The sequence below is a fragment of the Lactuca saligna genome, chromosome 1 (genome assembly GCF_052625555.1).
Source record: "Lactuca saligna cultivar CGN05327 chromosome 1, ASM5262555v1, whole genome shotgun sequence".
Classification (NCBI taxonomy): Eukaryota; Viridiplantae; Streptophyta; class Magnoliopsida; order Asterales; family Asteraceae; genus Lactuca; species Lactuca saligna.
Window position 1 is genome coordinate 22,700,683 of NC_136417.1, and position 19,880 is coordinate 22,720,562.

A 19,880-nucleotide genomic window follows, 5' to 3' on the forward strand; every position below is an offset into this window, starting at 1 on the left:
CTAGTACGAGAGAGATATGATAGTTCAAAGGTTACAAAAAAAATTGGCTGAAATATCTAATTCAAGCATTTTAGCAAACACATGGTGGGCTATATCAGATGCTCAGATCTTTATACTCCATTTGATGAAACATACAACATATGTAATTGATAAGCACATGAATGTGACTAAATTTACAATAAAAATGTATACCTTCAAATACTAACGAGTAATTTGAGATTTTGTTCCATAAAATCGAGATTCTGTTCTGATAGAATTAGATCTTGATCTTCCATTCTAGGAGAATTGGTGTCAGATAACCCCATTAATTGAGATTATATCACATAGGTGGAACATTAATCATAACTCAAGGAAGAAAGTTTTGATGCGTTCTTTGAGTTCTTGTGTCCTGACATTTCTTAGTCCTCTGTATAAATGTATCTATTCACTGATCATTAACTGTAATGCAAAAAATAAGAATTATAGAAATTTACAACTTTCCAGAAATTAGATAAAAAGAGAACGAGTCCAGGATTACTCTTTCTGATTTCTACAAGCTGCAACAATCCAAGCACGAACAATTCTAATTAATATCAAGATTCCAAATAGGTGAATCAGTTTCTGATTTTTGGTGTCATTGTGGTTGAGTTTTCACATCCTATAGCCCTTCTTTTTTTCACCGTTTCACTCAGACTGAAGTATACGTGGATGCCTAGGTTGACCATGAATCTCAACATAGAGGATAAGATGGAGATGATAAGATGGAAGAGGGAGACGACAATGGTTGATGTAGGCTGCGATGAAGTGTTGGTTTTATAGGGTTCAACTAATTAAGGAGAGATTAATTGAATTAGCTTTTACCATAATTAGATATAAAAAGTTTATCATTATAACCTTTTTAATTTTTTTAATGATTTATTAATTCTTGAATTCTCATTGGTGCATACATACACATAATAATTATTAGAAACATTTGAACCTAGCTCTCTCTCTCTCTCTCTCTCTCTATATATATATATATATATATATATATATATATATATATATATATATATATATATATATATATATATATATATATATATTACTATATTATTATACAAACCTTACTATTTCTAAAAATAGATTAACACGTCCAAAATATTAAACGCAATGTACAAAACCTAATGCATTATATTTCTTAAGTATCCTCGTACATTCTTTCCCAATCTTATTTGAATTGGCCTTTATTTTTCATTTGAATTTGAATTCCTACTTAAAACTCAGTGAAACAGGTGTGGATTACTAAAGCTATAAGCACAAGCTTCAAATGCATGATTAACTTGTCAGTCAAACTCGGTCAATAAAAAAAATTGGGTGTAACATAGAATCTCCCTTCACGCTTGAGACCAAGTCATCAACTGAAACCCAAATCCCCCGATATCGATCACCTTTCCCTATATCTCGGTTGGTTATATTTTGATAAACAAGATTTTGATCTTGAATCTCTTCTTCTTTTTCTTGAATTTCTCCTTTCGTTTTTTCAAGCAAAACAGATATTAGAGTCTATTATCACACTTAACTATTCAATATTTATGCTAGATTTGGAGATATCGGTGATAGAAAGCACCCAGGAAGACCGATAAATGTTGGACGAGACTAGGCCAAGAGAAATCAAGAGGAGATGTAAACTTTAAGTTGTGAGTCCATGGATTTATTTATCCATTCTTAATCAAGGGTTTTTATTTGTTTTTATTGTGTGTTGCTGCATTTCTAATTGATTTAATTTTCATCTCTATGATCATTTTACGTAGATTTTGTGTTTTTTATCCAACTGCCCTTTAGTACGATGATTGAATGATTCATAAACGATTCACAATGCCAACATCCCTTTATCTTAATTTTTCCATGTAAAAGTGAGTCTCTCTAATCCAAATCTACCAACCGCCATCATCCTCTCTCTCTCTCTCTCTCTCTCTCTCTCTCTCTCTCTCTCTCTCTCTCTCTCTCTCTCTCTCTAATTTTTTCCCTTCATCTTATGTATTATTTTCTGTTATTTTAATATTTTTTACAGGTTTTGAATGTTTATTTATGAAGTTGAATTGAAGAATAACCCAACATCCAACAAGAATAACGATTTGTTTGTTTATTTACGCTTCATGTGATATGAAATTTAGCAGCAACCATGATTTTCGTTTTTTTTCCTTATCTTAAAGGTATAGACAACCCCAAGTCACTAGAATAAGAGGGGAATGAGGCGAAGAAGCAGCGGAATAGTTTTAGTGCTTGATTTAGATTTATTAATCAGTATCTATGATTTCTTCACTTACTCCATATTCTTCATCCCATCTCTAATTTCTCTATCTAAAGGTTTGTTCCTTGTTTACAAGTCCGAAATCAGGGTAGATGTATATGTTGTATGCAAACTAGGTGTTAGATTTGTGCAGATATTTGGTTCCAAGTTGAAGTTACACATCCCAAAATTTTGAATTATTCCAAGTAGGTTTTGTATCAAATTAAAGTTATTCTGTAAACATTTGCTAATTTTGCTATTTTTAACCATTTTGTTGTTTGATTTTTGAATCCCAGGTATCTACGGTTTGAAGCCCCAAAAATTCACTCCCACTTCTTCATTTTCAATTACAGGTAAGTATAACCTCATTTTTTAGGTTTTATTTAGATTTTTAAGCGACAATCCTTCGTTATGTTCTTCTTTATTAAAAAAATGTTTTGATTTTCAAGGGTTTATTTGCATAAAGAAATAGAATAGGAATATTCTTAACATATATATTGATGTTTGATGATTGTCATAATGAAACTTTAGAGGCTGAACTTTTAATTTGGTATAAATATATTTTGTTCAGGTTATCGAAATGATGACTGTGGAAGGAAAAGATCTACAAATCCATATATATATATATATATATATATATATATATATATATATATATATATATATATATATATATATATATATATATATATATATACAACGTAAAAATAACGTAATGTATAACGTAAAAATAATGTACCAAGGAAATATTATCCATGTTATCTCAATGATTATGCTAAAATGGGCAATTTTAAATGGTGTTATGAAATTAAAAGTTCAACTTCTAAAAATTCTTTATTATAATCAACAAACATCAATATATATATATATATATATATATATATATATATATATATATATATATATATATATATATATATATATATATTGATGTTTGTTGATTATAATAAAGAATTTTTAGAGGCTGAACTTTTAATTTCATAACACCATTTAAAATTGCCCATTTTAGCATAATCATTAAGATAACATGGATAATATTTCCTTGGTACATTATTTTTACGTTATAAATTACTTTGAATTAAATGGAAAAGTGAATTGCATCCCAATAAATTGAAAAGTAGGAACATTTTTAACAATTTTTTGTCATTTTTTTGTTTACTTGCAATGTTTTTGACGTGATTATAATTTTACAATTGCATTATTTCTATTTCATTCAATATTTATGTGCTTAATTATGTTTATAGGTAAAAGATTAATTTTAAATACAATAAAACTTGGAATTAAGTTGTTGCTTACATGAATCCCTTAAGAAGAGATGTTGACACCTTCTTGAAGAGGAATGAGGAACCTTGACTGATCTACTCATACATAGATATGTGGTTGTGTCTGATATCTTAAACACATATGACAAGTTAAATGGAAAAATAATAAGAAATGTGCTTTTTTTGGTGTTCTGTGGTGTGGTTATTTCTATTGTGTGTTATTGTGTTTGTGTTAAGTGGTGAGTGAATAAGTGTGTTATTCCTACCCATATAAAGATGTAGATATTGTTACTTGGAATCATAAGTGTACGAAGTTTGATGTTGGTTTTATAGGCCATGGTGACCAACTTTCCCATTATACTATCGTCCTAAATAACCATGTTTACTCATAATCTGAAAAGTGGTCAATATTGATGGATTTGAACGGGATTCACATAACACCAGAAAGAGATTAAATGTATTGCCAATACTTCCCTTTAACTCCTTTTTCCCTTGACAGGAAAGTCTGCAAATTTTTGGTATTTACATTTTTTTTTAATTATTTGAACAAAAAGTGGTTGTTGACTCCCAGTTAGGATCTAGTTTATCATGGAAGGTGGATGGGTTCAAATGCTGGAATATAAAAAGAGTTAAAGGCAATTCTTTGTTTGATTTTGAATTGCACGTAGTTGGGAGGCGAGAAGAGTTTTCTTATTTCTTAGCACTAGCAGTAATGATAAACCACTGCCCACCAAATGAGAAAAAAAGGAGAAAAATAGCTATTTTTTGGATAGTTTATCGATGTGAGTTTCTGGTTGTTGGATCTATGGTCAAGGAAATGAAAGGGCCATTCTGGTAAATTAAGTACAACATTTGTTTCTTTTTTAAGTTTCGAATTTAAAAAGACTGGATCTACAATAAGATTTCCATGTTTCTTTAATTAAATTTGAATGTGTAGTTATTTTGGTAAATAAACTTATAATCACCATGTATTGGTCAAACAAACTCTAGGTAATTATGTGCATTTTCTTTGCTATATCGTTATTTATTGAGAAAGACTTAAAAAAAAAAAAAAGTAGTTATCTTATTTTTCTTTTGATTCTCTATAATCTTAAGGTCTCAATAGAAATATGTGTGGTGTGTCCTCGCCAAGTGATAAATATATTGATTTTGATATTTCATTCATGATTGATTTAACTTCAACTAAAGTAGATGCATACGATGTAATCCATCTATTTTATTATTTTTCCAAAAAAAATATTTTGGAAAACAATTTAAACCCCATTTTAACATAAATGCACATATACACTCCTAAATTAAGAAAGAAAATAGGGATATCAAATACCTATATTTTTATCATTCTATGATTCTATAAGTACACACAAATGCATTAAATAATACATTTTCCGTTGAAAAGAAAATGACTAAGTAGAATGAAAACTAATGCTTAGTGATACGTGCTAATACATTGTGTCTTTAATTTAATATGACATATTTCTGAAGCAAACTAATCGTTGAATTGAAACTAATTATTCTTTGCCGAAAAGAAACTAATTACCAAAAGAAACCATTCGTCGCCCGTCACTTGATACGGGTAAACGACTAGTATATATATATATATATATATATATATATATATATATATATATATATATATATATATATATATATATATATATATATATAGTTGAGATCGGTTAAAAACTAAAAGTGGAGCTTTGGATCAAAATTAATTCGTTAAGGATATAATCGTCATCTTACCAATCTCGTATAATGTTAATTTTTTGTGTTATTTAATATATTAATATAAATATCTAAAAGTTTACATCATATATCAAATTTTCAGATTTTTTTAAAAATAGTATTTTCATTTTATTTTTAAATGCAGATTTTTTTTAATTTTTTTATAAAAAACATGTATTTTTGAAAAAAAAATTGAAAAGAATTTTTTTTTTTTCAAAAAAACTGCATTTTTTTTCCAAATAAAAAACTACAATTTAAAAAAAAAAAAATTGCCTTTTTTAATAAAAAAAACTACAAGTTATTTAAAGAAAGTTACATTAAAAAAAATAATAAAAATTTAGGTGCATATACGCATATATTTTCAAATGCATATATTCATATTTTTTATACTATAATATTCATAAGTAGATCATAGAAAAACTCATTTTATTTACCAATTTATAAATACAATAGAATAAGTATTTTATTCGATACAAAAAATATTAAAAACAAAAAAATATACAAAATTTCAAAGCGTTTTTATGTCTTCGTGGCAATATTTCTATATTTTTCTTCAATTTATCATATTCACATCTTCTACATTCACTACAATTTCTTCCAAATCTACAAGAAAACTTTAAAAAAAAATTGATTGATGCAAAAACACTCACAAAAATACATATGTGATTAACATATTAATCACAGACGATTCACGTATGAATTACATATGATGTATATGTGAATTACACATTATTTACATGTGAATCTCATGTAATTCATATGTAAATTACATGTGAATCACATGTAATTCATATGTGATTTACATATGAATACATGTGATTTACATGTGAATCACATGTGATTTACATGTAATTCATATGTGAATTACATGTGATTTACATGTAATTCATATGTGAATTACATGTGAATCACATGTAATTCATATGTGATTTACATGTAATTCACTGTGATTTACATGTGAATCACATATAACTCATATGTGATTTACATGTGAATCGCATGTAATTCACATGTAATTCATATGTAATTCACTTGTGATTTACATGTACATCACATGTAATTCATATGTGTTTCACTTGTGGGTTACATGTGAATCACATGTAATTCACATTTAATTTATTTGTACTTCGTATATGAGTCACATGTATATCATATGTTATTCACTTATGGTTTACATGTATTGAAATAATAATGAGAGATAATTGTGGAAAATTTTATTGTTAAATATTTAGAAAACATGTCATAAGTTGTAGTAACATAGTCTTTTTTTTCTTCATTTAAAAAGATAAGCCTTTGCAATATGATGGTTGTTTTTTTTGCAAAATTCAAATCCAAATATGAAGTTTTCAACAAAATAAGATGTTTTTTGAACAATTGCATATGGATTTTTGCTTCTTTCATACCTATATATCTCTTCAGTTAATTTATACTTGTCTTGCTACAAGTGAGTCCATGCCAAGTTCCATGATAACCTGATTCAATTCCAAAACATCAAAAAATTAAAACTAAATTTTGAAGATGGCTCATGATTATACATATCTAGGTTTCTACCTTGAATACTCTTGTCCCATTGTGATTTGAATCTTCTTCCCTTGTGATCTAGCAAGCTTAGTTTGATTGCCATTCATGCAAGTAGCTTCTTCAATATGCTTAAGTTTTCTTGAAGCAATCCTAGCTATTTGTTCATCAATGTGTTCTGATCTTTAATCTCTATTAACAAATACAAATTTGGCCCTTTTGCACTATGTCTACAAGGGTCACCAAACATTTACATAATACATAAATATTCATTTAGATATGTTAAGTATAATGGATGTTTCTTTTTCCCTTGATACATGAAGAACGGATTATTAGATGAAGTAAGTGAGCAAAATAAGATTTTCCCTATTATGTCTTAACCTTCTACAAAATTTCAATCATTTTACAAATAAATCGTCTAAATGAGAGTAAGTAATCATTTTATCCTTGATTTCCAACAAAAAGATTTCACAATAAGTTAATCCGAGTTTTTGGCTTAAACTATTAAGTCATTCTGTCTAAATTGCGTAAAAAAGAAACAGACATATATAGTTGTCAGATTAAATGCTTAATCCATAAAGCTCATTAAGCAAAAAAGAAACATTTATATAAGTAACCTGCTCCACTAACTCCAGAATTTTAAAGCAATATATGTTAAAATTTCTTGTAATAACTTTTAAAAAGTTGAAGTGGAAGATAATTGTGGTACCTCAAGCATATTTCTTAAAAATGGTTCTTCATTAAAATAATCTTTACGTACAAACACAGAAGGTAATTTGTATGCCAAAGCTTCACTACAAGTTCCATGTCCAGTTGTTCCTGAAACAATTTATGTCAAATCAGTTTGGATTGCAAAAGGAAAAAAATTATATATTTTTATCATGGACCAAGAATGCAGTCAGATGTTGCCATGACATCAGGGGTATACACGTCTTTTTCCAGCTTCTTGAAATTGTGAGGAAGCTCCTGTTGATCATCATATATGTGCCCCATAAACCTGAACCATAGAGGTAGATTTATGAAATCAAACTTGATCAACTCCGTACTTTACCAATTTATGAAATCAAATGCTCCAGAAGAGCCATTAATCATATCCTCATAAGGAAGAATTACGATTAGAGAATAACAATTTTCAATTTCGAGTCAACCTAATTATTCACAATACTAGATCGAGGAAATTCAATTTTAAACAAATTATTAAGACATCATTAATCATAAGCAACTCCTTCTCAAGATCACTCAAATCCATCAACCCATTGACAGTATCTGTGAAAGAAAAACATTCATTTCACGTTTCAACATATGAATTAAATAAAATTTTAATATATAGATATTGTAATGCACCTACCTTGTGGTACATAGATTGGTGATCTGTATATTTTCCCATTTGTAAAAAGAAACGATCCAGAAATGATGATCTTATCGAATTCTATGGTTTTGAATTCTTTGCTACTAGTGTTGATGGTGTCTATAGAGACACTTGAGGAGGTGCATCTGATGGCTAATACTTCTGTGTTGCATTGAACTTCTATGGGGAGAGAGTTGCTTAATTTCTGCCAGAATCCCAAACCGTCTTATTTTACTAGCCATTGAAGTTCTTGTGAATTCATGAATGTAAGCATAAGGCATATCTTGAACAAATCCATAAATCAATTAATTTAGTGGCTCATTAATTTAAAAATTCAAAGAGTATTTGTATAGAAATCATAAAGGAATAAGACATCATTACTAGTCCAGCCACTATATCCATAAAGGAAAAAGAAAACAAGCCGATTAGATCATGTCCCCATTTTCACCATTATCGACTAGCAAAGGGTATAACCGTCACACTCATATCAACCAACAAAATACATTGACATTGTAAACAAAATTGGCTGAAAGCCATTCAATACAACAATGAGAAAACCTCAACAAACTCAACTGCTAAGGGACTGATTTGCCCCTGATGAAAAGAGTCAGTCAATCAAGCCCATATTATTATCAAATTTCCAACAAACTTATTTCAGGCTTTTGCAACAAAAAGTAAAAGAAATAATTAACCCGTCAACGCAGACGCTCCAGAAATAATCTCAATCAGTTCAGTTGTGATAGGTACTTTTCAAATTAGGGAAAAAACTATCAATTGAAGCATTTGTTTTAGTTGCAGTGAATTCATCCACATGAACTTCACCTCAATTGTTACATCTTGGCGATGCTAATAAGATATGGCAACAAGACGGACATGAGGAGTGAGATCCAAACCAAGTGTCAAAGCACATGACATGGAAACCATATCTGAACCTTCAGTGGAGAATCTTTCCATTCGAGGAGATGAAGGAGACTCAGGTATGGATTAGATCAGTTGATCCATGGAAGGAAATCGATCAATTGAAACATGATATATGTAGAAATCAAGGTAGAGAATTCAAAACTTTAAAACCTGATATATGTCCTAGCTGTCATTTTTGGATCAGGAACAAAAAATAGAAAATTCAATGATCAAAAGAAAATTACCTTCGCCGTGTGATTAATGATGAATTGTTGATGGTCGACGGAGAAGGAGGGAGGTTGTTGTGGAAGATCTTTGACTGAAAGAGTAGTAGACTGATGTAGGGAGAAACGAGAAGAGATCGTTAATTTATAGGAGATGATCGTGATGATGTAGGCCTTACAGGAGGCGATGGCGGTGATGTGGTTTCTAGGGGAGATTGATGAACTCTGTAGCAATCATGTAAGAGTTTACAGAGGAATCATCCACTAGAAGGTATCATCATCAAAACTCGGAACGAGGTGTCTGGATTGATATTCTCTAAACGGGGTCAATATCTATATCCCTAAAATACCCCCAATTCCATTTTGTTTCAGTACCCCTGTTCATTTACTTTATCATTTATTTACAAAAATGCTACAAAGTATCTTGACCATCCTTTTTTTTTATCTAACGGATGGTTTTTAGTTCTCGGGTTCTCGGGAAACTATGAGTTCTCAAATGATCCTATATATATATATATATAAAAGTTGAAGTTGACCAGGTGATTTATCTCGTTTCGTGGTTGGACTAATGACAAAATACATTTTTATTAATATGGTTTATCATTAAAATAAGGCAAGACGGTGAATATAGTTCATCGGAGGGCCTACAGCAGGTTGACTTTATCAGAACAATAATACATTTATGCATTATTTTTGATGCAATAAACCAGACGTGTCACAAGAAGATGACCCGTCAAGATAGGGTTTCTAGAGGCTGCCATATTTTCTTATCCACGTCTATTATATTATAATAGATACCACATAAAGTCATAAACTAACAGTTTAGGTGACATAAAAATTTGATGAATTAAATATAATGTTGTGCTGAGAATGCAGCTTTGTATTTATGTATTGGCAGATCTTCCAACTACCAATCACAAACGAAATGTTCTCTTTCTCCAAGAACTATTTCCCTTTCTACTTCTCGTTCACTGTTTTAATAATTTTTCTCAGTGTCAAATGGATTTCAACTCGTTTAAAACCTAAGAAAAATTTACCACCATCTCCACCAAAGCTTCCGATCATCGGAAACCTCCACCAATTAGGGTTGAGCCCCCACAGGTCTCTCCGTGCCTTGTCAAGAAAACATGGTCCACTCATGTTGCTGCACTTTGGCAGTGTGCCTGTGCTTGTAGCTTCCTCCCCTGAAGCAGCTAAAGAGATCATGAAAACCCATGATTTAAAATTCTGTAATCGACCCAAGTTAAGAATTGTCGACATAGTTGTGTATGGCTCCAACGACATTACATTTTCTCCTTACGGAGAGTATTGGAGGCAAGTGAAGAGCATCGCGGTAGTCCATCTTCTAAATACTACACGAGTTCAGTCATTCAGACAAACGAGGGAAGAAGAGGTGGGACTTATGATTGACATGATCGAAAAGAGTTCTAGTTCTGTAGTGGATCTAAGTGAGTTACTTTTTAGGCTTGTGAATAACATTGTATGTAAGGCAGCTCTAGGGAGGACATACCCTGGGTCGAAGTTCGCGGACTTGTTGGAAAGGTTTGTGTGGGTGTTGGGTGCTGTTAGCCTTGGATCCTATATCCCATGGTTGTCATGGGTAGACAAATTGAGTGGTTTAGAGGGGAAAGCACATAAAGTTGCCAAAGACTTTGATGATTTTCTTGAAGGTGTTGTTGCAGAACATGTCGATAAAAGAAGAGGGATGGATTTGGATGCTCAAAGTGGTGAAGATCAAGATCTAGTTGACATCTTGTTGGATGTGCAAAGAGATAATACAACCGGTTTTACTTTTCATAGAAACACCGTTAAAGCTCTCATCCTGGTAAGATTTCTTCTTTTTTCTAATTAAGGAGTAATGATTAAACCTATCGACCTATTGAGCTAATCTTTTGTTAAACGGGTTTAAACATTTGTTAGTGTTTTGAAGTTCGAACTTTTTTTATATTTTAAATTTTGTTACGTGCGTTAAACATATGAGACATTATTACTAAATTGTCATTGAGTTTATTGTTATTCCATCGACGTCAATTTGAAAATTTTGACTATTTAAAAGTAGCAACCGCTTTCTTCGTTGAGTTTAGACTACAATAAATTAAAAATGAAAGTTAATTTTAGCAATTAACCTCATAAGCAAAATAAATAAATAAATAAATAAAAAATAACCACGCAAACTTGAAATAAATAGAAATAAAAGAAAATCAAACAATTGCAAATTAAAAGAGATGGAATAAATGAAAATATTAGGTCTTACATATACATGTCTTTCACTCTATGGTTTGTTGACTAGGACAGAAAACCAATATCCAGAAACACCACATCATTTGTGTGGTTTAGGTAACAGTTTCCATAAGAGGTAGTAGGTCCCCTCACTCTCCCTCGTCCTCTCTAATTGGGCAACCATTTCTTTTCCGTTTTTATCCTTCCTAATAAATAAATAAATATTTTTTTTTTTGTCATATATTCTTTTTTTTTATTTGGATATATAGTATTTTTTAAAAATTTTTAATTTTTTATTTTCCACTTGTTATTTTATTGTATTTTTCATTTTATTTAATTAAAATTTCACATTTAATATTTATGGTAATACATATATATATATATATATATATATATATATATATATATATATATATATATGATACAAAATGACGTAGTATTGTGAGTTTGGGTACTTAAGCTTATATACCCTTAAGGGTATATAAGCTTAGGTACCCAAACTCACCATAATACGTCATTTTGTTTGATATATTTATTATAATGTTCTTCAACTGCAATCCTTAACTTGATTTACTTTCAAGATTTTCAAAATTACATTATTATCTTTCTCTTACATTACATCTTTTTGACGAACATCAATTAGGCTATGTATATTATAGTTGAAAATGAAAATTAAGTAAGAGGAAAATAAATGTAAAATTTATAAAAATCTTTGAATGAAATCAAGGTAGAAGTTGAATTATAAGAACATTAGATAATTACAATGTATATATATGATACAAAATGACGTAGTATGGTGAGTTTGGGTACCTAAGCTTATATACCCTTAAGGGTATATTCACTTTTCCATATATATATATATATATATATATATATATATATATATATATATATATATATATATATATATATATATATATATATATATATAAAAGTAAGGTGAAATGAAAGATGATAATTCTTGGATTTTGAAAAGTGAAAAGAAAGTTTAATTACGAAAAATGAGGTGAAAGTGAAAGATAAATACATCTTTGGGCCTTAAAAATTGAATTGGTAAAAAACTTAAAATTGAATTTGTAAAAAAAATCTAAATAAACCAAAATATTATAGATATTCTACTTAAAAATGTTATAATACAATAAAGGATCACTACTTCGAAATTCAATTAAAATATACCATGTTAAGCACTCCAACCCGCACAATTCTAATTAATTTATGTTACACTTTAATATCCTCTTAATATAATCGTACTAGTCACTAAAAAACGCGAAAGTGGTTCAATATATCATTTAAAATTCATAAAAGCACATGTGAATTTGAAACTCTTGCAGGATGTATTTGCAGCTGGAACAGATACTACATTCGCAAGTTTGGTATGGTCAATCAGTGAGCTACTTAGACATCCAATAGTAATGGAAAAACTAAAACAAGAAGTAACCAAAATAGCACAAGGAAGATCCATGATTCTCGAAAAGGATTTGGAGAGCATGCAATATCTTAAAGCCGTCGTCAAAGAGACACTACGAATGTATCCTCCAATCCCTCTACTTATTCCTCATGAATCAGCAGAAGATGTTAAACTACTGGGATATGACATTCCAGCTGGCACACAAACGGTGGTCAACGCTTGGGCAATAGGAAGAGATCCTACAGCATGGGAAGAACCAGAGGAGTTTAAGCCTGAAAGGTTCTTGAATAGTTCCACTGATTACAAAGGGCTTCACTTTGAGCTGCTTCCATTTGGTGGTGGGCGAAGAGGGTGCCCTGGAATCCCATTTGCTACAGTCATCTTTGAGCTCGCATTAGCAAATGTGATATACAAGTTCGATTTGGCATTACCAAATGGAGTCAAGAATACGGATTTGGACATGAAAGAGAAATTTGGCATTACGCTCCATAAGGAAGCTCCTTTACTTGTTATGGCAACTCCTAGTTTCTAGTAGTTGCTTATATATATATATTATGTAACTTTTAACGGAATATATCACAAAATATATAGCAATTGTTTCAATGGCAATAACACATCTTTCACAAGATATATATTCCTATACATTATGTCATAAGAAAAACATATATTGCTTATAAGGTTTGGAGAAATTATTTTTGTGTATGTTTCTTGAACTATAAGAAATGGTACTAATTGTCTTCCCTATAGGTTCAAATTAAATGTACAACGAATGGAAATGATGACAATACTAGAAAAAATACCATAACCTTAGATAAGACGGAAGTACTTATATCACATACATATCACTAAAATATACACAAACTTATTCAACTGATTAGGGATTTCTTCATGGCAGTTTTCCACTATATAGCCCATTTTCTCCTTGTGTTATTCTAATGCAAGTGGACGAGAGGAACACACTAGAAGGATAAACGCTCGTACAGATGCAATCCTCATGCTAACCATGAGCTACAGTACTGTGACATATGGAGTTGCTACCAAAAGTAAAGGCAGTTTCTTATGAATTGTGATCCCAACAGTCTCACTCATGTCCAAATCCTGCCCTTTTTGTCCACCAGGCAATTGGAAATCAAAACTATACACCAAACTAGCTAACACCAGCTCATTAACACTCATCGCAAACTGGATCCCAGGGCATTTCCTCCTACCAGCGCCAAAAGGCGTCAACTCAAAATGAAGACCTTTGTAATCTACCGGACTATCCATGAACCTCTCAGGTCGAAACTCTTCCGGATCATCCCATAAACTTGGGTCTCGCCCAACAGCCCATGCGTTGATCAGAACTTGTGTCCCTGCTGCGATATCATACCCCATTAATTTAACATCTTGGGTCGATTCCCGAGGAACAAGCAGCGGGAGTGGTGCGTGCAATCGGAAATTTTCTTTCACAACTGCCTTTAAATAGTGCATTTGATCTAAGTCATCCTCGGTTATCTTCGGTTTGCCTTTGGCTACTTCTCGCACCTCTTCTTGTAGCTTTTTCATGACGTGTGGGTTTCGTAACAGCTCGCTGAGTTCCCACTCGAGTGTTGAGTATGTCGAATCAGTTCCACCTGTAAACACATCCTACACACACGAAAAACATCTAATCCCATTAAGCCATATATGAAAGTCTATAAAAGATTTGTGAAATTCATTTAATCGCACATGCTAATAAATAGAAAACTTAATTTACGTACCAAAATAAGAGCTTTAACAGTATCTCGATCAAGAACGAAACTGGCGTCCTTTTCATTCTGAATTTCAAGTAAAATGTCCACAAAATCTTTGTTCTCGTCGTCGCCACCAACATCATATGTTTGTCTCTTCCGGTCAACATGCTCCTCGATCACGCTTTCTAGAAACTCATCAAATTCGGCAGCAATTTTCACTGCTTTAGCAGCATAACCATTCAAACGATCCACCCATGACAACCATGGGATGTAATCTCCAACACTGAAAACACCCAATAACTCTACAAACTGAGCAAATAGCTCTTTGAACTTCTCACCACCGTGCCTCCGCCCCATTGCTGATCTACAAATCACTCCATTTGTAAGTGAAATCAATAACTTACTCATATCAACCACCGGAGAAGAAGAACAACTGATCTCTCTGATTTTCTCAACGAGCAGATCCGTCTCTTCTTCCCTCATCCGACGGAATGATTGAACTCTTTTTTGACTTAGAAGCTGAAGCACAGCAATGCTTTTGATCTGTCTCCAATACTCTCCGTAATCTGCAAAAGCAATGTCCCTAGCATTGTATGAAAGTATGCTTGGCACGCTTGATTTGGCTCGATTAGCGAAGATTAAATCATGAGTTTTCATGATTTCTCGAGATGCGTCAGCAGAGGAGGCCACAACCACCGGCACACGACCAAAATGTAGCAACATGAGATCAGGGCCGTGTTTCTTGGCTAAACCTTGGAGGGAACGATGGGGGCTTGAACCTAGTTGGTGGAGGTTTCCGATGATTGGAAGCTTCGATGGAGAAGGTGGTAAGTTTTTTAGGGGTTTTGACGGAAAGAAATACCATTTTGAAAGAATGGAGACGACCAAGATGAACAATGGAAGAAGAATCAAGGAAGACGAGAGCTGATCAAAGATGGACAACAACATTATTGTTAATTGTTCAGATATGATATATCATGCATGCTGTTGCAGAAGGTTCATAGAAGATGTATATATAAGCCAAACTTGGAAGGAGATGACAAACAAGTGCATGTACCTGTAATAGAAAAGTGTTATGGTGTGTATAACCGATAAAACAAAAACAAGAAACCTAATTTTATAATTCGAAGTTTATACTTAAACATAATTAAGAAGTAAACAAATAATTGAAAGCACGTTATGACTTATTTAATCTTATCCAAATTATTCTAAACTCCAAATTATTGAAGCATACATATGTTATTTAAGGTCAACCATTTAAAAAATACAGTTAAACTGGTAAAACGTGAATTGTATATCTTCCCAGAATGTCACAATTACATAAGTATTAATAATAGATATATTTACACTATGATCCCTCTAGAATATAAACATGTAATTAATGCCTAATATATATAACATTTGTCTAATATTCCCCCGCAAGCTAAGGTCGGGGAGCGACTCTTAGCTTGGACCGCAAGAACTGAAAACGTTGAGAAGGCAGTGGTTTAGTGAACATATCCGCAATCTGGTCATCTGTTTTGATGAACTGAACCAGGAGTTGTTTTTGAGCAACCGTTTCTCTAACAAAGTGAAAGTCAACTTCAACATGTTTGGTACGAGCATGAAAGACCGGATTAGCAGATAGGTATGTAGCACCAAGATTATCACACCGTAGAAAATCGTAGTTCCTGTAGAAGAGTTTGAAGCCATGTGAGTTCAGCAACTGTATCGACTAAGGCTTTGTACTCGGATTCTGTTGATGATCGCGAGACAGTCTTTTGTTTCCTAGCAGACCATGAGACAAGATTACAACCGAGATATATAGCATATCCCCCAGTGGATCGACGATCATCCGGACAACCAGGCCAGTCAGAATCAGAGAAAGCATTCAAGACATTAAAAGTCGAATCTGTGTAAGCATGAAGAACACTATCGGAAGTGAGCTGAAATAAAAGTCCACTTGTTACTGTGCCAAGTAAGTAACGCAAAATGCGTTTAACCGCAGACCAATGATTCTGAGTCGGAGAATGCATAAATTGACACACTTTGTTTACCGCAAACGAAATATTCGGCCGTGAAAGAGTCACATATTGAAGTGCACCAACTGTTTGACGATATTTAACCGGGTCTTCAAATGGTGGACTGTCGCCAAGGGCAAGATTGGCGGTGGTAGTAATCGGAGATGGCACAGATTTGGCATTAGACAAATTCGCACGTTCAAGTAGCTCGAGTATGTATTTTCTTTGAGACAAAACAATGTCGGACCCCTGCTTAATAACTTCAACCCCCAAAAAATAAGATAACAACCCCAAATCTTGTAGAGCAAAAATGCGACTAAGATGTTGAACAACCCGGTCGATATCAGCGGGACTATTTCCTGTGAGAATAATGTCATCAACATAAACAAGCATATACAAGAGAACACCGTTAGAGGAGTAGATAAACAGCGAAGGATCCATTTTAGATCCACGAAAACCAAGAGCATGAAGTGCAGTTGACAACCGATGAAACCATGCTCGGGGAGCTTGCTTAAGTCCATAGAGAGACTTGTGGAGAAGACAAACATGATCAGGTTTGTCCGGATCAACAAAACCCAGTGGTTGTTGCAAGTAGACTGTCTCTGTGAGATCGCCATGTAAGAAGGCATTTTGAACATCAAGTTGTCGTAAGGGCCAACTATGTGAGACTGCCAAGGATAGAACCACCCGAATTGTAGTCGCTTTGACAACAGTACTAAAAGTCTCATGATAATCAAGACCATGTTGCTGACGATAACCTTTTGCAACAAGACGCGCTTTGTAACGTGTAATTGCCCCAGTTGGATCACGTTTGAGCTTATAGACCCATTTACAACCAACAACATTAGCATTCGATGGAGGAGGAACTAAGGACCAGGTGTTGTTGCGCTGAAGAGCAAAATACTCGTCGGCCATGGCCTGACGCCATTGAGGCGATTTGTTAGCAACGTTAAAGGTGGCTGGTTCGGTAGGAACAGGAGTAGTATGATAGGAGGTCGGACTATATGGTTGAGAGGGTTTAGGATTAGGATGCAAATTAGAGGGACGAGGACGAGGTAGAGAGGAGGAACTGTCGGGTTGGGAGGTAGAATGTGCTAGTTGAGATGTGGTGTTTTCTGATTGAGAGGTGGTGGTAGTTTTAAGGCGTCGAGCAAAGGTATGAAGGAGAGGCGGAAGAGGAGGTTCATGTGGAGATATAGGGGAAGAAGATGATGCGGGAGATGGTGTAGGTGATGTAGGAGGTGTAGGGGATGTATTGAAAGGAGATGGTGTAGGTGATATAGGAGGTGGAGGGGATGTATTGGAAGGGGATGGTGCAGATGACGTAGGAGGTGTAGGGGATGTATTGGAAGGAGTTGATATGTCAGGTACAGGTACAGGATTAGGATAAGAGGATGTATAAGGATCAAAGGAAGATGTGGGTGGAGATGATGGGCTGATTTGGTAAGGGAATAATTGTTCATGAAAACGAACATGACAAGCGATATAAAGGCGTTCGGAAAGAGGGTCAAAACACCGATAACCATGGTGGGAGGTGCTATATCCAAGAAAAATGCACGGAAGAGATCTGAAATCCATTTTATGCTTGTTATACGGACAAAGATGTGGATAACATCGACAACCAAACACACGAAGAAAGGAAAAATCAGGTTTGTGTTTGAAAACATGTTCGAAAGGTGAGATATTGGAGTTGGTTCTAGAAGGCATACGATTTATGAGATAGACGGCTGTGTCAAAAGCATAATGCCAAAACCGTTGTGGAACACCGGATTGAGCAAGAAGAGTGAGGCCGGTTTCGACCACATGACGGTGACGACGCTCAACAACACCATTCTGTTCACTGGTGTGAGGACAAGACAAGCGATGAGTAATGCCGAGAGATGAGAAAAACTTAGAGAGGTTTCGAAATTCACCTCCCCAATCAGTTTGAACAGATTTTAGTTTGGTTTGAAATTGTCATTCTACTGTAAGAAGAAACTGTTGGAAAGTACTAAAGACATCAGATTTGGATTTTAAGGGAAAAATCCACATAAAACTAGAAAAATGATCAACACATAGTAAGAAATATCGATGGTCTTCAAAAGAAGTAACAGGGGATGGTCCCCAAACATCACAAAAGAGTAAATCTAAAATATGAGAACTTTTATAATTAGAAGATGATAGATGAAGTTTTGAAGATTTTCCGATAGAACAAGAATCACAAGGTGAATTGACAAAATTGTTTGATAAAGGTAAACTATATCTAGAAATCATTGACTTCAACAGCTGCGGATGGGGATGTCTAAGTCGTTGATGCCAAGTGACGGAAGAAGCACGAGTAGCGGAGAAAGCAACTTTAGACGAGGTAGACTGCAACTGCGGAAGGTGGAAGGAGTAAAGGCCGCCACTACTTGGACCCATGAGGAGGGTAGTGTGAGTATTCTCGTCCTTCACAGCAAAAAAGGAAGTGTGAAATTCAAAATAAACATTATTATCATCGCAGAATTTTTGAACAGAAAGAAGGTTTTGTTTGATTTCTGGAACATGAAGAATGTGTGAGAGATGAAAAGTTTTATTAGGAGAATAGAGTTTAGAGGAGCCAATATGGAGAATGGGTAAACCTTTACCGTTGCCAACATGTAAGTTGTCATGGCCATGGTATGCCTTGGAGTGATCAAAGCTCGAGAGATCGGATGCAACATGATGACTAGACCCAGTATCAGTGACCCAGGTAGAAGAGGCCCGGGATCGATAATCTGCAAAATTAGCGAATGGTTGTTGTTGTCTCACACGTATGGTGGAGGGATCTCGATTAGGGCATTGAGACGGAACATGCCCAATACCGCACCTGTTACATGTACCATACACAGTATTTTGATTAGATGCCCAACTAAATTGGTTTCTATTACCTCCTCCTTGTGGACGATTGTTGTAGCTGCCACGCCCACGGTTGTTTGTTGATCGGTTGTTACGATTGTTTCCTGATCGATTTGTGTAAAAAGCTTGGGCTGATGTTGAATTAGTTGGCTGGAGCTGTAACCCCAGTTGTTGTGCAAGCTTTTGAACAGCTTGGATTGCTGCATCTTGTGATAGAGACGAACCAGCAGCCATGGAACCGGGTTGTCTAGTGGTGGTTGTGAACGCTTGGGCTGGTGGCATCACTGTGGAGGTCTTTGTAATCATGTAGTCATGGTCAGACAGTAGACCATGAAGTTCAGCAAAGGCTGTTGGAGACTATCTTGCTAAAAGGGTAGATTTCAAGCTATTGTATTCTTCTCTTAAGCCAGAGATAACTAGCATGACAAGGTCCTTTTCTTTAACTGGTTCGCCAATATT

The 19,880-nt window shown here is 33.6% G+C and overlaps 2 protein-coding genes and 1 long non-coding RNA gene across 6 annotated transcripts; 2 read left to right on the forward strand and 1 right to left on the reverse strand.

Moving 5' to 3' along the window:
- The first annotated feature begins 1,288 nt into the window (after positions 1-1,288).
- On the forward strand, positions 1,289-4,437 carry LOC145028400 (uncharacterized). 4 transcript variants are annotated; one of them, XR_013675992.1, is made up of 5 exons: positions 1,289-1,425; positions 1,561-1,874; positions 2,033-2,457; positions 2,548-2,604; positions 2,823-2,867. It is a non-coding gene; the product is annotated as an uncharacterized LOC145028400 (long non-coding RNA). The 4 variants fall into 4 exon arrangements; XR_013675994.1 differs by having other exon boundaries at positions 1,561-1,658; positions 1,773-2,457; XR_013675993.1 differs by lacking the exon at positions 2,823-2,867 and adding an exon at positions 3,496-4,437 and having other exon boundaries at positions 1,561-2,457.
- Positions 4,438-10,064: 5,627 nt separating this feature from the next.
- On the forward strand, positions 10,065-13,481 carry LOC145028416 (cytochrome P450 Tp4149-like). The gene is made up of 2 exons (XM_078977104.1): positions 10,065-11,050; positions 12,777-13,481. Exons 1-2 carry the CDS (start codon positions 10,112-10,114, stop codon positions 13,383-13,385), a joined length of 1,548 nt encoding a protein of 515 aa, XP_078833230.1. The 5' UTR covers positions 10,065-10,111; the 3' UTR covers positions 13,386-13,481.
- Positions 13,482-13,638: 157 nt separating this feature from the next.
- On the reverse strand, positions 13,639-15,538 carry LOC145028424 (3-beta-hydroxylase-like). The gene is made up of 2 exons (XM_078977114.1): positions 14,593-15,538; positions 13,639-14,479 (listed from the first exon to the last, which is right to left on the reverse strand). Exons 1-2 carry the CDS (start codon positions 15,511-15,513, stop codon positions 13,862-13,864), a joined length of 1,539 nt encoding a protein of 512 aa, XP_078833240.1. The 5' UTR covers positions 15,514-15,538; the 3' UTR covers positions 13,639-13,861.
- Positions 15,539-19,880: the final 4,342 nt, after the last annotated feature.

Excerpts from the sequence above, each read along its gene's own strand:
- LOC145028416 (XM_078977104.1), top strand. The coding sequence starts at position 10,112 with ATGTATTGGCAGATCTTCCAACTACCAATCACAAACGAAATGTTCTCT. Across the intron at positions 11,051-12,776 it reads CCGTTAAAGCTCTCATCCTG|GATGTATTTGCAGCTGGAAC; the intron begins GTAAGATTTCTT and ends AAACTCTTGCAG.
- LOC145028424 (XM_078977114.1), bottom strand. The coding sequence starts at position 15,513 with ATGTTGTTGTCCATCTTTGATCAGCTCTCGTCTTCCTTGATTCTTCTT. Across the intron at positions 14,480-14,592 it reads CTGTTAAAGCTCTTATTTTG|GATGTGTTTACAGGTGGAAC; the intron begins GTACGTAAATTA and ends TCGTGTGTGTAG.